Here is a 23,758-nt window from a genome sequence, read left to right as displayed (position 1 = left end):
AAAACAAAACAGAAGAGGAAGAAGACGTCACAATTTCAACACACAGCTCACGTGACGTGACGTCAACCAGGAAGTCAAACAGCTGGCCTCGTTGTCTGACAGGCTTCTGTCAGTGGCTGGGAACACAAATGGCTAAAACTAGCCCAAAAAAACCAGAACATGTTAACTCTGTTAGCCTTGTTGCTTTTGTGTGTTTGCCCGCCGGCTCGCTGCATTTTCCAGGAATTATACTGCACCATCGCCGACAGTTGCGACTGCGACTTTAGACCCAACGTCAGAGGTATGGAAGCGCTTCCGGGGTTAGTTTAGCTGACTAGCTTGACGAGTGAATTTAGTTGTCACTGTGTGCTAAGATAGATGTAAAATTGCAAAACTCACGTAAATTGTATCAATATCCACCTGTAATTCCAAATCACACACTTTTACAAGAGTACATGAAGGGGCAGATGAAATAAATCACGGTTAAAATGTTTGAATTAGTGTAAAACGGTTAAATAACGTGAATTGAACAGTAAGTGGGAAAGAAGGTTAGAAAAATACAAATTAAAGTAGAAACTATTTTTATATTATATATATATATATATATATATATATATATATATATATATATATATATTTTCACATGTCTTCTATTTGTCTTCTGAAATTCTGAAACTGAATGTAAAAAGGATGTGATGAAATATATATATATATTTTTTTGTGAATCAGAGTTGGAGTGGGACTTGTACAGGAATGTCTACGGGCAGCACCTTGCCCAGGAGATCCTCTCCGAGGAGGTGGCACGTTTCCTGGCCGAGCAGGCGCCCGAGAGACCGCTGGTGCTGTCCCTGCACGGCTCGTCGGGCACGGGCAAGACGATGGCGGCCGGCATGCTGGCGCGCCACCTGTACGGCTCGGCTATGAGCAGCCCCTTCATCCACCAGTTCATCGCCACGCTGCACTTCCCCGCCGGCAGACACGTGGTTGACCAGCAGGTAGGACGACGACTTCACGTTTTTGCCTTCTAGTGAGTCGTGAGTACGGCTGAGAATTTGATGATGGCAAAAATGAAATAATTCAAAAGAAAGTTTTAAAACCACTCACACACAGCCTCACGTCAAAGTGTGGGCTGTCGCTGTCTAGGAGCAGCTGAAGTCTTGGGTGCAAGGCAACGTCACCGCGTGTGGCCGCTCCGTCTTCATCTTCGATGAGATGGACAAAATGGCGCCCGGGCTGCTGGACGTTCTGGAGCCGTTCCTTGGCGCCTCCCACGTGGTCTTTGGAACCAACTACCGCAAGGCCATCTACGTCCTCATCAGGTGGCCGCTCCACACATGCCATCGTCATGTCTACTGTGGCTAGAAATCCCACAATGTTGTTATTTAAAAGAAAAATAGACAATGTTAAATCAATGACAAACATGAGCTACCGTTAAAGTGACCTTTATGCTGCGTGTAAAAATGTCACTTGTCATCAGTTTTTAATTTGCGTGTTGTGTGTTCAGTACGGCGGGCGAGGAGGTGATCAACAGGGCGTCTCTGGAGCAACGCGAGGCTGGGCGGGACCGAGAAGAGATGACGGCGGCCGAGTTGCAAGACGCCATCGCTCAAGCCGTCTACAACAACCCAACCAGTGAGAGACGCTATTTTCTCTAAGTCAAGTTAAAGGTCTTTAAGGATCAATAATTCTCTTGTCAGTATTCCTCCAAAGGATGACACAGAAGACGAAGTCAATCGACCAATGTACCTGACATTTTTTGCCGCCCCAGGTGGCCTGTACAAGTCGTCCATCATCCGTCAAAAGCTGGTGACCGCTTTCGTGCCCTTCCTGCCGTTGTGCCGCCTCCACGTGGAACGATGTGCGAGGACGCAGCTGTGCCAGCGCGGCGCCTGCGAGCGCCAAGACGTGGCGAGGGCCGTGGCGGCCGACATGACGTACAAGCCGTCGCCGGGACACTACTTTTCCACCAGCGGCTGCAAAACTGTACCCGCCAAGATCGACCTGCTCTTGTGATCGCCAAGTAGGTACTGCACTGGTTTGGATCGCCGTGTTCCCCTGACGATGGCCATTGTTCCCCCCCCCAACCCCCCATCAAACCTCAACTACTAAAAAGGAAAATACATTTTTATTGCTTGTTGTGAGAAATTGTGGACACAAGGACCTTTTTTAAAAAGACAATGTTCAATTTTGCCAGTTCTACTGCATTCCTCATCTAATGGCCACCCTATATGGAGACGAGAGGATGAAAATATTAGAAACAGCTTAAAAGAAAAGTAAATACTATAAAACACTCATATCCGCTTATTTATTTCTATTCATTTCACTTGAAAAACAGGGGTAGGGCTGTCTTTTATTTAGGCGAGGTTGAGCAGGTTGACGCTCTTGAAATGCTTAAAAACATTTTAATACCGGCCATAAGATGGCGCTGTTTGAACGAGACAACATTCAACTAAGAAATGTATAAAGTGTGTCAGGGGAGATGCGCGTGTGTTGGTGTGGGGGGGGGGGGGGGGGGGGGGGTGTTGTTTTAGTTGTGCAGGTCTTCTTCTTCCAGGTTGTCTTTTCCCACTTGTGTCGTAGATGTGTACATGTGGTGTTGTCATGTAGCTGTGGATTGTGGTTTTGTGTGCTCCACCCCCATTTCATTCTTGCGGCTTAGCTTCTTTCACGTGCAAATTTGCCACAGATGCTTGTCATGGTGGGGGTCACAAGGGAGGTCTGAAAGGACTACTGGACAAGAAAAGAAACTGCCAAGCCTTTGTGTGTTGACACTTTTGGAAGATACAGCCCCCCCCCAAGACAATTTCACTGGGCAACATGAAATTGGGTAGACATGTCTATCATGAGTTAGCCCTCTAAAAAGTTTGAAAACGTGCTTGAAAAGACAACAGGGAGTCTGCCATCTTAGGTCGCCGCCGCCATTTTAAACTCACATGGTCATCGTCGCCAGCCATTCTTTAAAGGCTGATTGTACAACTACAGATTTTTTAAAATTTCACCCCCAAAACAAGTTTTACTTGTCAACCAACCATACATCTTTGTAGCTATGTCTCTTATCAGTAGACCCACAAAGAAAGAAGCCAGCCATACTCTAAAAGACACAGAAAGTTTGCAGCAAGAATTGCAAGTTTGGTCATTTGCACAGGCAAAGTCACCTATTTTGGTTGGAAGTCACCATTTTATCTTACCTCTGGGAAACTGGTAGGTATGTTCACCTCAAGAAAATGGCAAAAAACACAAATTCAGACTTTTTTTGCATGCTCATCAGATGGGTGGTTAAGGACAAAGGCCTACTAGCATAACCCACATTTAATTGATGAGCTGCTCACTTCCCACTGCGCTGCGCTAATAAATATGCTAAGAATGTTAGCCCACATTATAGAGTATGTGTGTAGAAGCACAACACTGATGCTTGTAGAAAAAATAAGGTGGTGTTCTTTCTTGGCTAACGATTGTGTAGATGTTACATATATGCTAAGACAAGATATGTATGAGATGATGCGTTCAATGACACACTGCCCCCACCCACACACACGGTCTGCATGTTGAAGATTAAGGGCATCAAGAGTGTGAGGTTATGATTGCACATCCCAGCTGTGCTGCTGTGGTGTGAAAATCCAACACCCCCTGCTTAGTTTGCCTCATCTAAAACACTTGTAATCATTTTCCATTTAATAGTTGCCCAAAGATGATAATATTATGTTCTGCTGTGAAAAAATGCGCAGTTCCCCTCAATGGCACCCCGTTGCGCCTCCCTGGACTCTCAAAGAATGATAATAATCCATCTCTCAACAATTATGCTATTTTTAAGACAGAGGAACCAAAAAGATCAGCGGCTACAACAATTTTATTCACCAACTTTATTTTTGCTGCATAGCTTTATTTTAGTCCAACGATAACAATTAAACTCAAAAGAAATCATGCGATTATTTTTTATTCTCTGTAAACATGCAACAAGTAAAATAAATGGAAAGGTGCAATTAAATTGAGGCGCGTGCACACGGCCGTGCAGAGGTGCGGTGGTGTCGTGCACGAGCGGCCAGCAACAGATGTCCACGCACAATTCTCGCGTTGGCTTTGGAAACATTTCCACGAGAATTGCGTTTGGACAATCAGCCGCGAGAGCCCACAGGAAGGGAAGAACATGCAGAAAGTCCAGTCGACTTATTCTGATAAAAAAAAAAAAGAAGGACTTCCTGACCTTGTGGGCGCGATGCACCTGCTCGTCCCCGCAGTCCGCAGTTCTCAGGCTTCGAGTGGTTCTACTGACGCCGACCGTGAGCTACTACAGGCCCAGCTAGACTCATGGGACTGCTCGTGAGGGTACCGCTCTGCGCGTGGTACTCACGTTTGTCGCCCACGCACGCCGCGGCCACGCGCTTTCGGGCTGACAAATGGTCAGTGTGTGATGTGGTCAGGGGAGAAGTGATGAATGTTATTTTAGGGTGGTCGATCTTCAAGACAGTCTTGATGTACACGGCACTATGACTGCGTCAGCGTGACGTCACAACCCCGATAGATTATTTATAAAACCACATTTTTATTCATTTACATTTAATATTCCACGATGATGCAAGTAAACTGTTTTTGGTGGATTTAAAAAAAAAGCCAAATCTTCCCTTATTTTTTTATTTTTGCCTCATTCTTTTATCAAGGACATCAACTTTATAACAATATTTTAAAGCTTTGTTTCAGTGGAATTGGTTTTCTGAAATGCAACAGCTTTAAATGTTTATTGAAAACAATAGAATAGTATTATCAGCCCCTTTTATTTATAAAAAAAACCAAAACAACCTGAAGTACTTCTGATTTTGTGACTTGTGGTGCATCCTGTTATTTCAGGCTCAACATATCGAGTGAACATGATCGTTGACCGCTACGTTAGCATTAATGTTAAGTGCTACAACCTATGCAACAAACAAGAAAAGGTGGAGGTGAGTGAGGGCCATGACAGTCGAAATGATGTGACATCATGTTTTGCATTGCCTTTATTTTGGGAGGATGCCACTTCCTCTTGGCTGGCTCAAACTTTTGACTTGTTGCTCATGTGACTGCAAGCCAGCTTGACACCTGTGTCCAAAACGTAGAGGCAATTGTTCAAGTTTGAACTCGCAGATGTCAAGTCTCCACAGCTTTTGTTTTACTAGCTTGCTCCTTTGTGTTGGCTGGACACATTTGGATCTGCTGAGGTTCCATGCTGGCCACTTTAGCTTGTCTGCCCCCTGCTGTGGAGGAGGGTGAGGAGCATCGTTTTTCATCTTGGTCTTTGAGCTGAGCCATTAGAATATTGACACTTTGCACCAGAACAGAGTCCAGAACTTTCCGTTCCTCTGCACTGAAGCGGCCGAGGACGTGGCGCTCCACCGAAGTCTTTTCTGTCGGGCGGCCAATGCCCACCCTTAGCCTGGGCATCACCTGAGGGCAGGGAAGAGAAAAGACGGGATGTTGTAAGGCGGTAGTTCGGAGCGGCCAGTCACAAAATCAGTACTCACGTCTGTGCGAAGGCAGTCCATGCAGGACCGGACGCCATTGTGGCCTCTGTTGGGTGGATAGGTGGAGACAATTAGTTTTTCACAGAGCGATATCATGAAATAGGGGACGTTTTAGAATCAATTGATTAAGCTATTTTGATTGTTGTCGGCTTTTCAGGACCAACCTGGCGCTTCCTCCGTGTTTAATGGCAACTTTTCCGAGAGGTTTGTCCAGCTCATCGTGGACCAGCAGGATGTCCTCAGGTTGAACGCCATATTTGTTGGCTAAACAGGAAGGGAACATGTATCACTTGCATCGGGGTCGATCACAGCATCTTTTTTTTTTTTTTTTTACCAGCTTTGGCCACCGCCACGCCGTTGATGTTCATCAGTACCCGAGGGCGCAGCAGCACCAGGTGATGCGCATCCGCCACCAGCACCTCACCACGCAGCTGCCTGTCGCCACGCCAACGCTCACCCAGACCCAGATGCACGGCCAGGGCGTCCACCACCGCCATGCCCACGCTGTGTCGGGTGCCCTCCATACCCGGGTTACCCAGACCCACCACCTGAAGCGGACACAACAAAAGGACCAGACTTTTTCAGAAAAAGGTTGGAATTATTCGAGGAAAATAAGTCATGTTTTGAGAAATGAGGAAAAGTAATATTAAAAAGTCCCAATACAAAGAAAAACATTTTAGCGAATGGAATCAATTTTGAGGCAAGAAGGAAAAACAATTGAAAATGTTAAAAAAAAGCAATTTTCTGGGGATGAATATTAATATCAAAAAGTTATTTTATGGGTCAAGTTATTTTTTTTCCTTATAAAAAAAAAAATTATGGGATTGAAGTCTGTTTTTTTTAGTCAGATTTTTTATCCGCGATGACTGTTTTAACTATGCCACTGTGCTCACAATCTTGGCTTTTCATTACATTCTGTAAAGACCCAAATGATGCAACGGGTAGGGCAAGGCATCTTTCCAGAAGCATCCGGAGCGGTCGGCGCCTGGCACCCATGCCACCCCGCCAGAGCAGGCACCGCTGTGTCCATTGTAAGTTGTTGCTGTGTGCTTCTTTGTGTACTTGTGTGTGATCAATGAACTCTTGTCACGATAAAATGCTATTCAGCACCCAAATTTTATATTCATTCATGTTATCCTTATTTTTTGTCCATCTAAAACTTCCACCTTTATCAACTGATGTCCAAGTGATGTTTTGCTCATTCTCTGATGTACACTTTAAAATATATATATATTTTTTTTCTGAGAAGAGTCATGACAACAGTCGGCATATTTGGAAAGAATAATTGTCCTTTTAACTACATGGAGTATTTTGAATTTTTTTGTATCAGGTCATTACAAAAATAAATTTATATTTTTCATGGAAAGTATGTGCAGAAAAATCTAGTAATATGAAAATACTGCAATTATTTGCATAGACATTCATGATATCTAAAATGCCGCAATTACATTTTTTTTATTTGACTCAGGACGCTTAATATCATTGAACCACTTGCCATTACGTTGTGCTTTCTTTATGGGTCCGGAGTTGACATTGTAAACAAGGTCAAGTAGATTGTGTCATTTATGCCGAATTAAAAATCAGCTTCTCCATTTTCAAAACACGTATTCGATTGCGTTTTGTGTCGTTTAAGCTAGAAATAAACACGGGCAATCGTTTAAGTGAGGCTTTTCCAGCGGAGTTTCGTTCTGACTCAACAGCTACACGAGTCAGCCGTGTTATAATATTCGTGGTGTTTTAGTAACATCGTACAGTAGACAAAAGAAATATTCGAGGGCAAATCTGCAAACTTACCATCCTTCGTCGGCTATATGTGTGAATTTGTGATTCAGAGCTCATCGCCGTCGTGACCGGCTCGTGCAGCCAGAGCCGGCTGACAATTCTCGTCAAAAAACGTTGCATGGTCAGAAAGTAGCGGCGTGGTAGGCGCAAAGAGCAACAAAGGCACGTAAATATGCCAATGACCAAGTACTTTATCATTCGGCCGATGACAAGGTGTAATAAAAGACGGCGAATGTTTGCAAAAACATAGTTTTCCTTGACAGTGTGGCAGCTTTGACTGCTAGTTTGATTAGCAACCAAGCGTTAGCATGCTATGCGATGCTTACTAATTCTATTCAACTTTACAAAAAACTATTCGAAAAACTAAGACAAGTTAAACTGAAGGTAGAAAAAACATTTATAACATTAGATAAGTAATGTCGAGAATCAAAACGTATTTATCAATACATTCACGAAAGGTCTCATGTGCGGTGTGTCTTCATCTTCTTCGTCTTCAGAAACGAGTTTACTTTCCTTCCACTGGTACACAGCGACACCTGGTGGTCTGCTGAGCCATCCGATATAATCATCTGGGTACGAGACAAGGTAGTATGTGACGACGCAAACCTTGGGCTGAACATTTGACAAATTTGATAAAATTCATTGATAGAATGCTTGCTGAAGATCGTTGGCTCCTTTTACAAAATCGATGATTTGATTGTATGAACAATTTTTAATTTTTGTATTGTTGTAATTTACCTCCATGCCACTAGAGGAACTCTCGTACATTATCATGCATTGTACTGCGAAGCATATTTACCCGCGGGAAACTTGAACACACCAGTGGTTGACAGGAAGTCACTAGTTTTAGTTATCTCTCGAAACTGTGATTTCGGTAAGGTTTATATGTGGGAGATGTGCTGCGTGTACGCATCCCGGTTGACGGTCAACACTTGGTACTTCTTGTACCAGTACTCGTAGCCCTCCCACGGCAAGAAGAAGGCCTCAAACTTGGGCACCACCTTGCCCAGGCCGTACTTGTTCCTGCCCACAAAGACGTCACCGCCGGGGCATGTCCGCACCGAGTGCGGCGGCACGGATCCGTACGAGCCTTCCTTCCACTCCAGGAACTCAAAGTTGTCCCTGTTTACCAGCACGTGGAACTCGCGGGCGTAGTACTCAGCGTTCCCGTAAGGGTAGTGGCAGTAGGGCCCCAGGGCGGCGTTGTAGAAGCCCGCTTGGCACTCGTACATGCACACGTAGTCGGTACGCTCTGCGTAGCCGTTGTAGATGGCAACCGCGCCGTTGGGCAGCAAGCCGTTCCACTGCCGCCACTCCAGGTTGACGTTGTCGCCGAACAGCAAGTCGGGTACCAGGGCCTCCCGTTGCGGCAGGTCGGCGGGGGTGGCCGGAGCCGCGGGCAGGGCCGGAGCTCGGCGAGGAACGATGCCCTCTAGCTGCGGGTTGAGAATGGACGCTGCGCGGGAAAGCAACGGTCATGAAGAGACTCGCTGGTATGGGGATGGCGTTTGTTCACCTTTCCTGCGTTGGGCGCTCCTCTGGATTACATTTTGTACGCCAGCACAAGCCACGCCAATGAGCGCGCACAGCAACAACAGCGCCCTCATCTGGTTGTTAAACAACAGTTAACACAGCGTTACTCAGTGCTAGATTAGAGACGATGGTAGGAGAGCAACTACACATTACCCGTGAGGTAAAACTGTGCTCTAGTTGAACTAGCTACCACAAATAACCTTAAATAGTCATACTCGTTAACATCTTGCTCTCAATGCTTGACCTGAAATCAAATCTAGAGGTTGCTTTCAATATTACGCTTGGCTGAAATTTACCTGTGGTTCACAGTAGTCTGCAATCCTGGTGAAAGGAATAGAAATGAGTCTTGAGTTAAGAAAAAGAATTGTTGATACTCACAAGGAAGGAGAAGGTTATATAAGTATACCAAAGCAATTCAAAGTCTCAAGAACTGCAGTCAGAAGCATCATAAAGAAGTTCAAGGAAATTTACATAATATTGAAAAAATAATGACATTTTCAAAGTGGGGCTAATAATTTTGTCCTTAACTGTATTAGTTGATTTCAATTAAGGCCACAGGGCCACACACAGTCACATGGCAGAGTCGCCCCCTTGTGGATGACCGATCAAGAGTATACAAGTAGGATTCCTAAAGGTGGAGGTTGGATCTTCTTCCGCAATTTCGCAGAAGATCAATCTTTCTGGCATCTAAGTTGCTTCATTTGCTTCATTTTGTATTATCGTTCGCGGCAATCGTTTGGAAATTCCGGATGTGAGGAGGGCAAACGTTTGGGGTAGCTGAAGACTACAGCGGCATTAGCCACAGAGGCTAGCCGAGTGCTACCATTAGCACACCGGGAGAGACTCGGCAATGGCGGCCAACGCTCGATTAAGGTAAGGTTTCATCAGTATGTTTATACTTGCTTTACTGAGACAAGTTTGTGGAACTGTGAACGTAGGTGCATCTAAAAATAACTTTTATTTGTTGATACGAAGTGTCGCGGGTATTTCTACTTTTTGTGTTTGGCGAAACTTGGTGAAAGTGCGTATGTTTAACCTATGACTGAAAAACGTGTGGTTAAATTAACACCCAAGGCATTGCTGGAAAAAAAAAGTATGTTAGAAAAACCAAAAAGTCTGAATTTGGGAAACTGAAGACTAGATGCGATTTTATTTGTTGACGTACCACTAGAGGGAGCCCTTATAGCCTTGTGGCTTAGACACAACCACCACACAGCCACATTCATTCAAGATTTTATTTCGTCACGAAAACTCCAATTTTTTATTTGAGTTTTTCTCAAGACATCAGTTTCAGTCTTGTGCGGCCAGGCACGGAACGGCATCGGCCACTGGTTGGCATCGCTCCACCACGGCGTTGATCTCGCCCACGCTGACGCCGTCATAGGTTCCCGTGATGGACGTCCAGTGCGTGTCTCCGTTGTGGTTGGTGCGACTCAGCCGTGCCTTAAAGGGGATGTCGGCTCTCATCTTGCGTCCGTCCATCCTGACGCCGCACCAGAAGTTGGGTGGCACCAGGAGCTCCACGCTGACCGAGTGGGTCACCGACTCTAACAGGCTGGTCCCCTCTGAGAAGGTGACCGTCTGCTCCTCGGTGAAGTCCACGTTGCCGGGCCCCAGGATGGGCACCTTGGCCTTCATGGTGGACACGGAGCCGTTGCGGGTCTCCCGGCCGGTGTCCCAGGTCTTCTCGGTAGCGCTGGTCTTATCCAGCGTCACCGTCTTGCGCACGGCGTGGCACTCCAGGTTGGTGACTTTGGCCAGCTGCAGGGTCTCGGGCGGGTGATGGAACAGCTTCATCTGGTCCACGGCGTAGTCCACGTGAGAGATGTGCTGGCTGTATACGTCGGGGTTGACCCGCAGGACCTGGTAGCGCTTGTACCAGTACTCCTCGCCCTCCCACGGAAGGAAGAAAGCCTCGTGCATGCTCACCACCTTTGTACAATCATGTTGGCAAAAATATGATTTGTGGAGGTCTGAACAGAAGTTATACAGTTTCCTCAAGTTGTTGTATTTTCTAGTTATGAAAGCATATTGGCTGCTACAACAGGGACAAAAATGCCAAATAGATCATTACCTGATTAATTGAATCGATTAATTTTAACATGTGAAAGTTCTCATTATAATTGATGATGATTTCAGATTTGATCGTGAAAAATTTTGCTTCTCACTTGAAATCTTTTGCGTCATAACATCATGCATTGTCACATTTTTCTTTTTTTATGAGGGAAAAAAAAGCTATGAATCGTCCTGCAAGATTTTTTTTCCCCCGGGCGAATCGGATTTTTGCTCTGTGCCCACCTTGCCGAGCCCGTACTTGTTCTTGCCCACAAAGATGTCGACGTCTTGGCACGTCCTGACGGCCTGTGATGGAACCGAGCCGTACGAGTCCTCGGTCCACTCCAGGAATTCGAAGCGGTCCATGTTGACCAGCACGTCGAAGGTGGTCGACGCGTACTCCTTAGCGGCGTATGGGTAGTGGCAGGCGTCTCGCGTGAAGAACCCGGCCTCGCAGTTCACCTTGCACACGTAGTCGGTTCGCTCCGCGTAGCCGTTGAAGATGGCCACGGCCCCGTCGGGGAGGGAGCCGTTCCAAGGGACCCACCTGAGGTTGGCGTGCTCGCCAAAGTCAGCCGAGGAGGAGGAGGAGGAGATCGGGTCGCGTGGAGCAGGGTCACGGGCCGCTTCCAAGGGTGGGACCACCTCCCCCAGGGCCACGTTCAACCATGCTTCTTCTCTCACATAGACACACAAAAAGACACGTGAGCTACTGCACAATTTCCGAGCATCGTTCTTAATTTTTTTTTACTTTTTCCCCTCTTAAATTAAAAATACAAGATACACGGGACTTACGCGGATCTGACTGCAGCGTCGGGCTGCACAGCTCCAGCAGAAGCACCGACAGCACAGCAGCAAGACACCTCATCTGCAAAAATGCTCAATTTGTCAGATGAGGCTATTAAAAAATTATAATATTCTAACCTCATTCCAATTCTGTTATATATTTTTTTTCTCTCCGTCAGCACAGAGTATTTATTTTTCTCTTGAGTCTCCAGAGGGCAGCAAAGTCGAGCTTGCCCAACGCAGGGCACTTTTTTTTTTTAAATCGCTTTTTATTTGTTTGTGGTGTTTGCAGTGGCGCTCGCTTTACCTTGTTGACGTGTCGCTCGTTGGCCGCGTTGGTCTCGACGTTTGGCGCACGCGAAAGCTGTTTTAACTCCTCCAAGGCGACCTTCAACCCCAATAAAGGAGACAAGACGCTGCCAGACCCTTCTTGCACGTTGAGGCATCAATGGCAACCTCACGCCTGTCTAAAAATCCTAACACCCTAACATTGCCTTGGAACCTTACTTTTGAACCCCCGTTTAAAATCCCAACATTCAGTACCAGCCATACTAACCCTAACAAAATCTGACATAATTTCCATTCCCCTCGCCATTGCTGCTTTTTAGGAATACTTTTTGGAGCGTGTCATTTGGGTTTGAAATACGTTTTAGGGGGGCGAACGACACGAGGGCGGCTTCCAAAGTGAAGATGCAATCGTAGCGTTTTGCTTACTTTGGCCCACAAGATTCACTTAAGCTATCACAACAGATAAGATTATTGTTTTAGCACAAGCGATAAGAAGTGACCCTGACCCATGCGTGACCTTGATAGCCGAGGTGATGATCGGACTGACCTTTGTTTCAAGGTCACCAAGCACGGTCTTCACCCTGGTGCTGGCTTACGTCACACATTTGTCAGGACAAAAAAATAAAATAAAAAGACTCGTTCAAAGTAATTCTGAAAATATTGAAAGAATTAATTGAAATACTTATTTGTTATTTATATTAATCCCTTTAACGTTTTTCATGTATCGTTTTAATGATTTGCATTGAATTCATTTTTTTAATTCTGAAAATATTGAAAGAATTAATTGAAATACTTATTTATTTATATTAATCCTTTAACTTTTTTCATGTATCATTTTAATGATTTGCAATGCATTCATTTTTTTAATCTTTTTTTTCTTTTGTTTTATTATACTTGTACTACTGGTAGTATTTATATTTTATTTGTATTGTATTTATGTGTATTGGTACGATTTTAATCATTTGATTACTTATTTTGTATTGTATTGGTAATTTAAAGTCTTCATTCGATTCCTTATATATATTACAATTATTCTTATTTCTTAGTTTTCTTTGTGAGCCCTTAATTTAAACAATAATCCTTGCTTGAAAGCCTCAATCTCACCTTTCAACCTTAGCCCAGCTTTGATAGCCTTATCCAGCCTTAAAACCTTAAACCTTGTTTGGAATCCCTAACCATGACTTGAAAGTCTAATCCTAATTAGTGGCTCATTTAAACCTGACTTTAGAAGGCATGTGTACTCAATGAAGCAACCAATTTTGTCACAACTTTATTGCAAACGATGAGCTGGCGTCACACGACAACACGGCGTTGGTCACGGCGTTTGTCACGACGTTGGTCACGGGCATGGCTGCGCGTCCTCCACAGGCTGGCAGCGATCCACCACGGCGCGCACCTCTCCGATCTGGACGCCGTCATAGGTGCCCGACACGGATGTCCACTGGGTGTCGCCGTTGCGGTAGGTGCGGCTGAGGCGGGCCGTGTATGGGACGTCGGCCTTCACCTTGCGGCCCTCCATTCGCACCCTGCATGAGTGGTTGGGAGGCACCGTCAGCTCCACCGATACCGAGTGGGAGATGGCCTCCACCAGGGTGGTCCCGCGGGAGAACTGCAGCGTCTTCTCGCCACTCAGCTCCAGACCACCTGAGCCGATCAATGGGATCTTGGCTGTAATGCTGCCAGTGATACCCAACATGGTGGCGCGACCGATGTTCCATGTGGTCTCCTTCTCGCTGGTCTTGGAGATGGTGACCGTCTTGCTCACCGCCTGATCAAAGGTCATTTACAGCAAAGATCTAGTAAGACCACTTGGTCAATTCCTGGTTCATACCCAACATTGGCCACGGAACATGTCTGAGGGATTCCCTACCTGGCACTCGTTATTGGTGACGGCGGAGATGCGCATGGTCTCGGGCGGGTACTGGAAAATGGCCACGCGGTTCAGGTCGTACTGGACGTGGGAGATGTGCTGCGTGTACGCATCCCGGTTGACGGTCAACACTTGGTACTTCTTGTACCAGTACTCGTCGCCCTCCCACGGCAAGAAGAAGGCCTCAAACTGGGGCACCACCTTGCCCAGGCCGTACTTGTTCCTGCCCACAAAGATGCCAACGCCGAGGCATGTCCGCACCGAGTGCGGCGGCACGGATCCGTACGAGCCTTCCTTCCACTCCAGGAACTCAAAGTTGTCCCTGTTTACCAGCACGTGGAACTCGCGGGCGTAGTACTCAGCGTCCCCGTAAGGGTAGCGGCAGTAGGGCCCCAGGGCGGCGTTGTAGAAGCCCGCTTCGCACTTGTACATGCACACGTAGTCGGTACGCTCTGTGTAGCCGTTGTAGATGGCAACTGCGCCGTTGGGCAGCGAGCCGTTCCACTGCCGCCACTCCAAGTTGACGTTGTCGCCGAACAGGAAGTCGGATGGCAGGGCCTCCCGTTGCAGCAGGTCGGCGGGGGTGGCCGGAGCCGCGGGCAGGGCCGGAGCTCGGTCAGGAACGATGCCCTCTAGCTGTGGGTTGAGAAGGGACGCTGCGCGGGAAAGCAACGGTCATGAAGAGACTCGATGGTATGGGGATGGCGTTTGTTCACCTTTCCTGCGTTGGGCGCTCCTCTGGATTACATTTTGTACGCCAGCACAAGCCACGCCAATGAGCGCGCACAGCAACAACAGCGCCCTCATCTGGTTGTTAAACAACAGTTAACATCTTCACACAGTGTATTCAGTGCTAGATTAGAGACGATGGTAGGAGGGCAACTACACCCGTGAGGTAAAAGTGTGCACTAGTTGAACTAGCTACCACCCATGACTTTAAATAATTATACTCATTAACATCTTGCTCTTCACTCGTACTAGTATTAGCAGCAAACATGTTAACTAGTGTATGAGATATTCGCATGTGAAAAGAGATGCACTTTTCTTAGCACAGAACATTTTGCCAGTAGGTGACAAAATAGCACAATACATAAATCGGCATTAATAACAAACATTAATAATACATTGATATGATTATTATCATTACGGTGACGATGGATTAAGGATGTCACCGGCTCTCATTGCTGAAACAGGACTCACCCTGACTGCGTGCTCCGCCCTACTGACTCCTCTTCTGTCCACACCAGATTTTTATGGGCCACACTTCAAGACACGCCTTCTTTAACACCGACTCAAATGTAACGCACGTCACTCACAATGCGTCTCCCACAATGCAACGCAGCCTCGTGGAAACACAACCGTATTTCACAGACACGTGATATGAAATCGACAAAAAATGTAACGCACAAGTAACAAACCACCTGCATTTAACACACAATGTCCCTCACAACTTGATGATGTACAGGGGATCAAGTGTTACGTAACACTTCATTTGGTACACCCTCTCCAAATCACTCTTATCACCCCAAATCTTCTCACATCTGAGTCGGAAGGATGAATAGTTGAGCAAATGTTCTGGCTGCTTTCATATCACGGACTTATCACATATACCCAGGATAAGATGGAGGATCATTGACATGAAAAGACAACAAGATAATATTGTCTTCGGGTCAAAGTGCAGCACCGGTCTGTCTCCTGAAGTAGCTGCTCATCATTTCTTCATCTGACTTCACGATATTCCTTTTCAATTTCTTCAGCGTTTCAAAGCACTTTTGGGTGTGTTCCACATTTCCTGTTTTTTTTACATTCCCTCATTTTTTTTATTTCTACGTACTTATTTACCTACTCACCAATTATTTACATACATTTGGACAGAAGAGAATAGTTTTCGTACAAATGGTCTTAGTTTTAGTGACGACCAAACTCTATTTGATGAGTAAAGAACCATCGGATTTTGGTTGATGAAGACACAAGTCGGCCATTTGCAGATGATGTGGATATCGGTTTTATTATTCTTATAACAAGTCAAAACAAGTGTTCGTTTTAGCAAGGCTTGGCGTCTGGCAGCGGTTCGCAGCGGTCTGCCGCACCATTGACCTCCGAGACCTGGACGCTGCTGTAGGTCCCGGTGATGGTGGTCCACTTGGTCTCGCCGTTAGTATAAGTGCGTTTGAGGCGCGCTGTGTACGGGATATCCGCTCCGTACTTCTTGCCCACCATGTGGATTCTGCACACGTGGTTGGGTGGGACCGTTACCGTCAACTTAAGTTTGTGCTCGTTGGTCTCGGTGTAAGTGGTGCCCATGGTTACGGCAATGTTGGTCTCTACACTAAAGCGAATGCCTGCCTTGGCCAGCAAGGGGATACCGGTGGTGATGGTGGTGCTAGCTGCGAGGGAAAGGCTGAAGGTGTGCTGCCACTTGTGCTCCACCTTGTTGGTCTTACTGAGGGTGTCAGTGACCGTGCCTTCCAGACAGTCATAATTTTTGATACTGTCGTTCTTCATCATCTCCGGGGGATGCTCCACCACATTGATGCCATCGGTGTGGTAGTGTACATCCAGCAAGTGGTCCTCCTGAATATCTTCATTGATGGTCAAGAACATGTACTCTGTGGGGTAGATGTACTCTTTTCCCCCCCAGGGCAAGTAAAATACTTGATGGCCAACATGCACCTTGCCCAGACCATATTGGTTCTTGCCAACGTATTTGTCGCTGTCCTTGCAGTTCTTGACCGCGTTCCACGCCACCGAACCGTGGGCGCCCTCCTGCCACTCCAGGATTTCAAATTTGTCTTTGTTGACCAGCAAGGAAAAGTCGTTGGTTTGCACTGCTTCGCCACTGAAGGAATAGACACAGTACTGGCTTTCGCTAGGTCTGAAATAGCCGGAATCGCACCGGTTTTTGCAGATGTAGTCGTATGTCTTTGTGTAGCCGTTGTAAATGGACACGGCTCCGTCGGGGAGACTACCCGTAAACTGCTGCCACTCCAGGTTGATTCCCTCGAAATCAAAATCTTCGGATGACATTTGTCCTCCCGCAGTCATACGAGGTGACCCGGCACCTGATAGTTGAGGAACGACGTTGATCAGAGCCGGGTCCATTACTGGTTCTGTAAAGTAAACCAAGGAAACACACAAAGCACCGTTGGAGAAGAGCCCAGTCAGCCAAGCATGACAACATTCGAACAGTGAAGCAAACTAACAAATCCAATCCCACGACAAGCGTGTGAAGATTCACTAAATTTAGAAGGTCAACCTATGCACATTGGTACAGTGATTTTGTTTTGTTTTGTTTAAATCGAGTAGAACTGTCCAAGTTAATCAATTTGACAAGTAAATGATTATAATTGAATTTATTTAGGGCCATTTTTTTCCCTCGTTGAATGGTCCAAATCCACAAATGTCAGCCTCTCAAGAGCAATCATTCATCAATATTTGTATTCGTTCGTGACAAAAAGCAGATTATCTTTTGTGTATAATCAAAAGCAGACAATAATTAGGGCGCTCTATCGCTGTGACCTTTTCTGCCGGCTTGGCATCTTATCTATGACAGCCTTGGCGCACTTATTAGTTGATTTCAATTAAGACCACAGGGCCATACACAGTCACATGGCAGAGTCGCCCCCTTGTGGATGGCCGATCAAGAGTATCCAAGTAGGAATCCTAAAGGTGGAGGTTGGACCTTCTTCCGCAATTTCGCAGAGAAGGCTCGATCTTTCTGGCACTCAAGTTCAACTGGAAATATGGTAGTTGCAACTAGCATAGCAAGCGTTAAAGATAAAAGATCCAGGTGAAGGATTACCCCAGGACTTACCATTGCTTAATGATTATTTATTTTCATCAGGGCACAATACCTAATAAACAGTAATATAGGAAAATAGTTTTGTAATACAATGTAATGCTAAATGAAGCATATTTAGGTGCGATTTTCACCCTAATGATAATCCCCTAAATCTAGCTCTATCCCAAACCCTTAACCTTAACCAACCTTAACCCACTGAAAATATAACAAAGAAAAACAACCGTGGGACTCATGTTGTTGCTTACTGGGATGTACGCAGTCTGGACCTTGGGCCGAGGCCAGAGCCGGCAAGGCCAGCAGCAGGAGTACCACCGGCGGATACATCAGACACCAGAGATGATACACTGAACACCAAAACTAGATCTCCAAGCTGAATCCAAGAGGGTCTTCTCTGAAGCCATGGGCAGCAGATGAAAACGTACACTATATGTACTCTACTCTTCAATTGCACTTTTGACTTTGCGCCGACCTCCAGATAAAACATTGACCAGTGTAGACAAAACTAACATAATACTGCGTATTTTGGATGGATTTCAGGTTTTGATTATTCAGTACCAAGTGGTTTTGGGAAAAACAACCCCCAGAGGCCCAGCAAATTCGGAGTATTCCAGCAAATCTTTCAAGGCCGACGCAATATTGCGTGTAATGACTGAAGATAGGACTAAAAAAAGTACGCTTTTACCTTATTCCGTTTTTTTCTCATTCATCCAAGACATTTCATTCTCACACAGCATTACATACGATCAATACCGTAATACTGAAGTAGTTCAACTGCGATCAATCGATTTGTAGAAGCTCTCAGCAAAATGCTACATGTTAGCTGCAATATATAAGACGTTCACGCTTTATGTTTGCATTTTTCACAAGCTCTGCTCTTACCGGATGATCCAGAAGGGAACCACACATCAGACCAATACGAATCGGGTCACTGTAAAGTTCGGCAGTCCTTGTCGTATGACAAGATCTCGTTTAAATATGGCTCAAACCATCGCTACGTTGCTCATGACGGACGAAGCAGTCAAGACTGTGGCATTTCTTGTCGTTGTCCCGCTATGTCTGTCGTGTTTTCAACTCCACTTCCTTTGGATCATCTCCGCCAGTATGACCATGTTGACTCATCTCTATGCACTTGCCACTCCGCAAGATATCACCAGCCAACATCGATCACCATGCCAAGCCGAGGGAGGGTTGGGAGGGGGAGAGGGAGGGATGGTTTTGTGGGTATGGATGGATGGATGGATTTGTGGGTATGGATGGATGGATATGGGTGGAATCTTGCTTGTCTCTGTCTGCCCTGGCAACTGACTGGTGACTAGCTCAGTGGTCCTAGTGGTAGCGTGTCTGCCCTGAGACTGAAAGGTTGTGGCCGGGTCATACCAAAGACTATAAAAATGAGACCCATTGCCTCCCTGCTTGGCACTCAGCATTAAGCGTTGGAATTGGGGGGGTTAGATCACCAAATGATTCCCGAGCGCGGCACCGCTGCTGCTCACTGCTCCCCTCGGGGATGAGTTAAATGCAGAGGACAAATTTCGCCACACCCAGATGTGTGTGTGACAATCATTGGGTCTTTACCTTTTACCTTTACCTGTCCAGGGTGGGCAGATAGATAGATCTGTCCATGACTTGAATAAAAGCAGAAGCATTCTTGTGTGAATATTATTTTTATTTCAGTTTCACAAATAATGGAACATCTTAACAAGGCTTGACATCTGGCAGAAGTTCACAGCGTTCCATTTCAGCTTCAACCTCCGAGATCTCGACTCCCTTGAAGGTCCCGGTGACGGTAGTCCACTTGGTCTCCCCGTTGCGGTAAACGCGTTTGAGGCGTGCCGTGTACGGGATATCCAATCCGTACTTCTTGCCCTGCATTTTGACGGTGCACGAGTGGCCGGGGGGCACCCGGGTTTCCAGCGTCAGAGTGTGGGTGGTGGTGTCAGTATAGGTAGTCTCTTTGGTTAACCTATAAGTGAAGGCGGCCTTGAAGTCAATGTTCCCGTTGACTATGAAGGGGATTCCCGTCTCGATGGTGATGCCGACTCCCACCGTGACGGAGAAGTTAATTTCCCACTTACGTGTTGTTGCAACAGTCTTGGTTAGGGTCATCTCATTCTTGATGGGCTTGCACTCCTTATTTGCAAGTGTGGCCTTGTTCAAGACCTCAGGGGGATACTCAATGGGCGTGATGCCCTCTGTAAGGTATTTGACTTCCATCAGGTGCTCTCTCTTAACGTCTTTCATGGTCTCCAGGACCTGGTAATCATCGTACTTATAACGACTTCCACCCCAGGGTAAGTAGAATACCTTTTCGCTGACTTTCACTTCTCCCAGTCCATACTGGTTCTTCCCTACGTACGCATCTTCGTTGACGCAGGTCTTAATAGAATTGGGCGACACTGAGCCACGGTAGCCGTTTTTCCACTGCAGAATCTCAAATTCGTCTTTGTTGACCAGCACGTCAAAGTGCTCGGCGGTGTACCCCGCCCCATCGGCAGTGTAGGCGCAGGCAGGGGTGCTGAGCGTGGAGTCGTAGTAGCCCGAATGGCAGCCCACTTTGCATATGTAATCTATGCGGCTGGAATATGAGTTGTAAATGGACACAGCGCCATCAGGGAGGATGGCGGCCCACCGCTTCCATTCCAAGTTTGTTTCATCAAAGTCTGCCGACGGGGCATCCTGCGCTTCTTTCAAAAAGTCAGATGACGGCCTCAGAGGTGAACTTTGGGGGGGCTGTTCTGGATACTTGTTTTCCACAGCGGGATGGAGGTTAGCTAGAGCTGTTGAGTGAAGGAAAGAAGAAAACAGTCAGTGAGCCGAAGAGTCACCAGAAACTAATGCCGGGCAAATGCCGGGTCTGACTCTGGTAGTCCACTTCAGGCGGTCCGTGTCAATTTACCAGGAGGCTCACTGAGCTCTGCCAACATTTTGTCAGCCCACTTGGGAATCCTTTTTGCGATGCAAATGGAATCTTGGAATCAACACACACACATGCACCATGTCACCATGTCGTGAATTTGAAAGCATCTGTTTTTTCTTTTTGGCAAGGACCCCTTGTAATCCTAATGGCAATTCATAAAAAGTACTACTCACATGCGCCCCTAAATGTTCAAGGGCTACATTTGAACCATGTCATGTTTATTTGATCCCAGGGGAACCTAGTTTGAGAACTACTGGTTACCGCTTGAGCTTGGCTGTTGATCGCAGTTGTCAATGCTCGCGCACGAGGTCAGGTGCATCAAGGCCAACAGCAGAAAAGGAACCCACAGCTTGGCCATCTTGTTTTGTTCTTAAACGAGACAAGCGGATAATATTGAGGAAGGCATCAAACGATGTCGAGCAACAACGCAAGAATGACAAGAAGAGCGTTAAATCGCATAGAGGAACAAAAACAAGGACGACGAGGAGATGCACTCACCATCAATTCAAGTGTGTCTGCTACTGGCAATAGGCGGCACACACAAATATAGTCTGAGCTACAGCTGTACTTTGACTCTGTTTAAAAGATCGACCAGTGCAAACAAATCAGGGTAGGACAATTCTGAAACTCTTTTCCTTGACATATATAAAAAAAAAAAAAAATTTGGACCCTTTTTTTTTTTAAATTGCATGAAATTAATGTCAAATTTCCATGAAACTGTGAAAATACAAAAACTAATGCCCAGTGGCAGAAGAATTCCCAATCAAAAAATATTATTTTCATGGAATACAATTAAGTGCAAATAATAAATTTGAATCAGTGCTTTAAGTAACATTTCGGAATGGCCTGGGTTTTGCCAGCATACTTTGTCACTTTGTTCTTTACTTCACATTTCATTCAATTGTGGTGTCTCAGTCTAAACACTGAGCAGCACCCACAAAATGACGTCCATCATGAAGAAGGCACAAAGAGGAACCCCGACATTTTGTCAAATACACCCCAAAAATGTCCGCGACCAGACATCCAATATGAGCTGGAGTTGCCCTACATGTTTTGTTAAACGATGTGAGGATCACGTGGATGTCAACTTGCATTCCAAGACGGCAGTGAATCATCCTCTTGATATTCCCAACATTCCCTGCCAGGCGAGTGGAGCGCAGGAAGAAGCCGGCGACCGCCGTATGAAAAATGCACGAACGCGTTTGCTCGTGCACACTGATCTTCACGTCACCTGTCATCGCACGGCAGCCCTTCCCGCTCGTTGGCTGGTGCTAACGCTTGCGAAAACTAGGAATGAATACGTTCCTGCCTCCATTCCGGGGCAGGAAAGTCTGAAGACTGCTCGAATTAAGTGTCTTCTGTGAAATGCGGCTGATGAGACGTCTCATACTACACACGCCTGCTTTCTGAGAAGATACCTACCAAGGTTTTTTTGTGTGTAGAAATGTCTCGTATGAGACATCCCTCATGGAAGTAATGACATGTCTACCAAGAAGATGTCCTTAGCAAAACGTCACAGTCCCATACAAGACATCCCTGGCACTTTTCTTTAGCTTTTTCCTCATCTTTGATATGCCATGCATCATCGCTTGGATGTCTCCTTTGTCCTTGTGCACCTTATGACCTGGCCAGCGCCAGCAGGGGGGGTTGGCGGCGTTGAGGGACCAGGTGTCACCCCCTGGTTGTCTGACCCACCTGCCAGCCTCGCTTCCGAGGAGTAATAAATGCCACAGACATCAACATGCTAATGTCCCTAACCGCTAACAGTTGGTATTTAATATTCATGAGGCTCAATTAGCATGCGGTGTCCCATAGAAGATGGCCATGAGGCGTCCAGACAAGGTGAACAAGATGCCCCTAACGAGACGATATCCTCATTGAGACATTCAAAGTTGAGACGTGTACAAGTAGATGTGAGACGTATATAAAGAAACTGGACATGTCCCGTATGTGACAACCCCAACGAGATGTCCCTCAAGGAAGTTCCTCATGAGAGATCTGTGACATGATGTCCCAAATCAAACAAGATGTCCCAAACCAGACATTGCTAAAACTCATATATAAGACGACGCCAAGATCTTCTCCGATGCCCGACATGAGATGACTTAACATCAGAAAAACACGTTAACAGCCGGCCGGCCGGCACTGAATATTCACAAGGCTAAATTAGCATAACAGACAACGAAAAGAACCGCTAAACGTTTTTGCCCGGAATGACTCGGAAGGCGCTCGGACGTCGGCGCTTCTCGGCTGCGGCGGGGTTAGAGGCCGCCACGGGAAGATGGCAGCGGGAGACGGCGAGCTTTCAAGCCCCTCCCCACGTAAAAGCCTCCTCATGCGGCGACGCTCTTTTCCCGTGCGCTTCACTGAAGATGAGCCGGAATATTCTGCCTGGAGAGGAAAAAAAAAAGAGCTTTTTTCCAAAAGTGGGGTCAGAGTGTTGGAGAGTCTTCAAATGGAGATGTTTGCATTATTCAAGAGATTCACGGAGATGCTCGCCCTCGCTCGCTGGCATAAAGCCTCGCGTTGGCTTTGTCAGGGAGTCACCGTTACAGTCACTCTGGGGGGGGAGGGGGGATCATCATCATCATAATCGTGTGATACTGGAAAAATATTATCAACCAACAAGAAAACCCAACCGGTGTGTCTCCAGGTCAGGACCTCCTCTCGGATTTCTCGGATTCTGTCTGCTATCTTGACATTCTGAGTGGAACGGTTCCTGTTAGTCTGTGTGTGTGTTCCCTCGTGAAGTTTCAAACAGCGTGAAAGGAATCCAAGTCGACAAAGATGCTTGTCGACAACAAGATGAACAAACGTTCCCTCGGCACGTTCCTCCGCCTCGTTGAGCCAAACATGACGCGGTCGCCTACGACAAGCTCACAATTTGTCAAGTTGATGAGCCGTTCATAGGCTCACTGTCTTGAGAACCCAATAAGAATGCCACAATCAAACCAGAACAGGGAGCTCTTTTTCCAAAACTCGTCTCTAGCGCCATGTTCTAGAAAACCTAATGGCATTTGCTTCAAAACCCAATAAGAGCGCAGTTTTCGAATCAACTTCAGATTACTTCTTCAGAACCTTTGGGTGCAATTAAGGTCACTTGCTCCAGAACCTCAAAGTATCATCTTTGATTTACTCTAGCAAACATTGCGACCAGCGAAAGATTGAAAGCAGCAGAGTGGAGTCAGCGCTAGAACCCAGAACATCAGTAGCACCAGAACCTTGAATGAGATCATCTTTAACAGTTTCATATG

General features: G+C 46.3%; 8 protein-coding genes across 15 annotated transcripts in view; 2 read left to right on the top strand and 6 right to left on the bottom strand.

The window, feature by feature from the left end:
* Nucleotides 1-46: 46 nt before the first annotated feature.
* Nucleotides 47-7,074, top strand: tor2a (torsin family 2, member A). 3 transcript variants are annotated; one of them, XR_007490508.2, is made up of 8 exons: nucleotides 47-280; nucleotides 709-974; nucleotides 1,123-1,298; nucleotides 1,484-1,611; nucleotides 1,748-1,999; nucleotides 4,822-4,913; nucleotides 5,629-5,714; nucleotides 5,809-7,074. XR_007490508.2 is itself a non-coding variant. In XM_049763388.1 (5 exons), exons 1-5 carry the CDS (start codon nucleotides 160-162, stop codon nucleotides 1,990-1,992), a joined length of 936 nt encoding a protein of 311 aa, XP_049619345.1. In that variant the 5' UTR covers nucleotides 47-159; the 3' UTR covers nucleotides 1,993-2,273. The 3 variants fall into 3 exon arrangements, 1 of the variants encoding a protein (XP_049619345.1); XR_007490509.2 differs by lacking the exon at nucleotides 5,629-5,714; XM_049763388.1 differs by lacking the exons at nucleotides 4,822-4,913; nucleotides 5,629-5,714; nucleotides 5,809-7,074 and having other exon boundaries at nucleotides 1,748-2,273.
* Nucleotides 4,953-7,747, bottom strand: ptrh1 (peptidyl-tRNA hydrolase 1 homolog). The gene is made up of 5 exons (XM_049763398.2): nucleotides 7,266-7,747; nucleotides 5,806-6,019; nucleotides 5,636-5,735; nucleotides 5,472-5,517; nucleotides 4,953-5,394 (listed from the first exon to the last, which is right to left on the bottom strand). Exons 1-5 carry the CDS (start codon nucleotides 7,449-7,451, stop codon nucleotides 5,098-5,100), a joined length of 843 nt encoding a protein of 280 aa, XP_049619355.1. The 5' UTR covers nucleotides 7,452-7,747; the 3' UTR covers nucleotides 4,953-5,097.
* Nucleotides 7,748-7,945: 198 nt separating this feature from the next.
* LOC125994189 (natterin-3-like) lies at nucleotides 7,946-9,394 on the bottom strand. 2 transcript variants are annotated; one of them, XM_049763424.2, is made up of 3 exons: nucleotides 9,083-9,394; nucleotides 8,770-8,864; nucleotides 7,946-8,709 (listed from the first exon to the last, which is right to left on the bottom strand). In XM_049763424.2, exons 2-3 carry the CDS (start codon nucleotides 8,858-8,860, stop codon nucleotides 8,135-8,137), a joined length of 666 nt encoding a protein of 221 aa, XP_049619381.1. In that variant the 5' UTR covers nucleotides 8,861-8,864; nucleotides 9,083-9,394; the 3' UTR covers nucleotides 7,946-8,134. The 2 variants fall into 2 exon arrangements, with proteins under 2 accessions (XP_049619381.1, XP_049619382.1); XM_049763425.2 differs by having other exon boundaries at nucleotides 8,770-8,860.
* The window catches only part of mymk (myomaker, myoblast fusion factor), a 37,060-nt gene continuing 22,142 nt past the window's right edge, over nucleotides 8,841-23,758 (top strand). The window contains exon 1 of one of the 3 annotated variants that reach the window (XM_049763395.2): nucleotides 8,841-9,659. The gene's annotated coding sequence lies outside the window, so the exon portion shown is untranslated. The remainder of the gene's footprint in view (nucleotides 9,660-23,758) is intronic. The other 2 variants (XM_049763394.2, XM_049763392.1) reach the window with 2 other exon arrangements.
* LOC125994220 (natterin-3-like) lies at nucleotides 10,014-11,994 on the bottom strand. The gene is made up of 4 exons (XM_068650052.1): nucleotides 11,935-11,994; nucleotides 11,637-11,709; nucleotides 11,085-11,515; nucleotides 10,014-10,718 (listed from the first exon to the last, which is right to left on the bottom strand). The coding sequence occupies exons 2-4, from the start codon at nucleotides 11,707-11,709 to the stop codon at nucleotides 10,077-10,079; spliced, it is 1,146 nt and encodes a 381-aa protein (XP_068506153.1). The 5' UTR covers nucleotides 11,935-11,994; the 3' UTR covers nucleotides 10,014-10,076.
* Nucleotides 13,173-15,618, bottom strand: LOC125994110 (natterin-3-like). Its single transcript, XM_049763323.1, has 4 exons — nucleotides 14,986-15,618; nucleotides 14,502-14,592; nucleotides 13,786-14,441; nucleotides 13,173-13,683 (listed from the first exon to the last, which is right to left on the bottom strand). The coding sequence occupies exons 2-4, from the start codon at nucleotides 14,590-14,592 to the stop codon at nucleotides 13,255-13,257; spliced, it is 1,176 nt and encodes a 391-aa protein (XP_049619280.1). The 5' UTR covers nucleotides 14,986-15,618; the 3' UTR covers nucleotides 13,173-13,254.
* LOC125994122 (natterin-3-like) lies at nucleotides 15,767-18,705 on the bottom strand. Of its 2 annotated transcripts, none has more exons than XM_049763338.1 (2): nucleotides 18,467-18,705; nucleotides 15,767-16,895 (listed from the first exon to the last, which is right to left on the bottom strand). In XM_049763338.1, the coding sequence occupies exon 2, from the start codon at nucleotides 16,885-16,887 to the stop codon at nucleotides 15,829-15,831; it is 1,059 nt and encodes a 352-aa protein (XP_049619295.1). In that variant the 5' UTR covers nucleotides 16,888-16,895; nucleotides 18,467-18,705; the 3' UTR covers nucleotides 15,767-15,828. The 2 variants fall into 2 exon arrangements, with proteins under 2 accessions (XP_049619295.1, XP_049619294.1); XM_049763337.2 differs by lacking the exon at nucleotides 18,467-18,705 and adding an exon at nucleotides 17,833-18,030.
* Nucleotides 19,233-21,129, bottom strand: LOC125994105 (natterin-3-like). Of its 2 annotated transcripts, XM_049763318.2 has the most exons (4): nucleotides 21,003-21,128; nucleotides 20,766-20,873; nucleotides 20,484-20,555; nucleotides 19,233-20,364 (listed from the first exon to the last, which is right to left on the bottom strand). In XM_049763318.2, exons 2-4 carry the CDS (start codon nucleotides 20,860-20,862, stop codon nucleotides 19,283-19,285), a joined length of 1,251 nt encoding a protein of 416 aa, XP_049619275.1. In that variant the 5' UTR covers nucleotides 20,863-20,873; nucleotides 21,003-21,128; the 3' UTR covers nucleotides 19,233-19,282. The 2 variants fall into 2 exon arrangements, with proteins under 2 accessions (XP_049619275.1, XP_049619276.1); XM_049763319.1 differs by lacking the exon at nucleotides 20,484-20,555 and having other exon boundaries at nucleotides 21,003-21,129.

This window comes from Syngnathus scovelli, chromosome 3 (assembly GCF_024217435.2).
Source record: "Syngnathus scovelli strain Florida chromosome 3, RoL_Ssco_1.2, whole genome shotgun sequence".
NCBI lineage: Eukaryota > Metazoa > Chordata > Actinopteri > Syngnathiformes > Syngnathidae > Syngnathus > Syngnathus scovelli.
The sequence above is the reverse complement of the archived record's forward strand: the minus strand, read 5'-3'. Positions and strand labels throughout refer to the sequence as shown.

Excerpts from the sequence above, each read along its gene's own strand:
- tor2a (XM_049763388.1), top strand. The coding sequence starts at position 160 with ATGTTAACTCTGTTAGCCTTGTTGCTTTTGTGTGTTTGCCCGCCGGCT. Across the intron at positions 975-1,122 it reads GACACGTGGTTGACCAGCAG|GAGCAGCTGAAGTCTTGGGT; the intron begins GTAGGACGACGA and ends GTCGCTGTCTAG. Across the intron at positions 1,612-1,747 it reads CGTCTACAACAACCCAACCA|GTGGCCTGTACAAGTCGTCC; the intron begins GTGAGAGACGCT and ends TTGCCGCCCCAG.
- ptrh1 (XM_049763398.2), bottom strand. The coding sequence starts at position 7,451 with ATGATAAAGTACTTGGTCATTGGCATATTTACGTGCCTTTGTTGCTCT. Across the intron at positions 5,518-5,635 it reads AAACACGGAGGAAGCGCCAG|AGGCCACAATGGCGTCCGGT; the intron begins GTTGGTCCTGAA and ends TCCACCCAACAG. Across the intron at positions 5,395-5,471 it reads TGGACTGCCTTCGCACAGAC|GTGATGCCCAGGCTAAGGGT; the intron begins GTGAGTACTGAT and ends CCCTGCCCTCAG.
- LOC125994189 (XM_049763424.2), bottom strand. The coding sequence starts at position 8,860 with ATGAGGGCGCTGTTGTTGCTGTGCGCGCTCATTGGCGTGGCTTGTGCT. Across the intron at positions 8,710-8,769 it reads GAGCGCCCAACGCAGGAAAG|CGTCCATTCTCAACCCGCAG; the intron begins GTGAACAAACGC and ends TTTCCCGCGCAG.
- LOC125994220 (XM_068650052.1), bottom strand. The coding sequence starts at position 11,709 with ATGAGGTGTCTTGCTGCTGTGCTGTCGGTGCTTCTGCTGGAGCTGTGC. Across the intron at positions 11,516-11,636 it reads GACGCTGCAGTCAGATCCGC|AAGCATGGTTGAACGTGGCC; the intron begins GTAAGTCCCGTG and ends ATGTGAGAGAAG. Across the intron at positions 10,719-11,084 it reads ACAAGTACGGGCTCGGCAAG|GTGGTGAGCATGCACGAGGC; the intron begins GTGGGCACAGAG and ends GATTGTACAAAG.
- LOC125994110 (XM_049763323.1), bottom strand. The coding sequence starts at position 14,592 with ATGAGGGCGCTGTTGTTGCTGTGCGCGCTCATTGGCGTGGCTTGTGCT. Across the intron at positions 14,442-14,501 it reads GAGCGCCCAACGCAGGAAAG|CGTCCCTTCTCAACCCACAG; the intron begins GTGAACAAACGC and ends TTTCCCGCGCAG. Across the intron at positions 13,684-13,785 it reads TCACCAATAACGAGTGCCAG|GCGGTGAGCAAGACGGTCAC; the intron begins GTAGGGAATCCC and ends ACCTTTGATCAG.
- LOC125994122 (XM_049763337.2), bottom strand. The coding sequence starts at position 17,911 with ATGTATCCGCCGGTGGTACTCCTGCTGCTGGCCTTGCCGGCTCTGGCC. Across the intron at positions 16,896-17,832 it reads TCCAGACTGCGTACATCCCA|AACCAGTAATGGACCCGGCT; the intron begins GTAAGCAACAAC and ends TTTACTTTACAG.
- LOC125994105 (XM_049763318.2), bottom strand. The coding sequence starts at position 20,862 with ATGGCCAAGCTGTGGGTTCCTTTTCTGCTGTTGGCCTTGATGCACCTG. Across the intron at positions 20,556-20,765 it reads TCAACAGCCAAGCTCAAGCG|ATTCCATTTGCATCGCAAAA; the intron begins GTAACCAGTAGT and ends GTTGATTCCAAG. Across the intron at positions 20,365-20,483 it reads AGAGCTCAGTGAGCCTCCTG|CTCTAGCTAACCTCCATCCC; the intron begins GTAAATTGACAC and ends TTCACTCAACAG.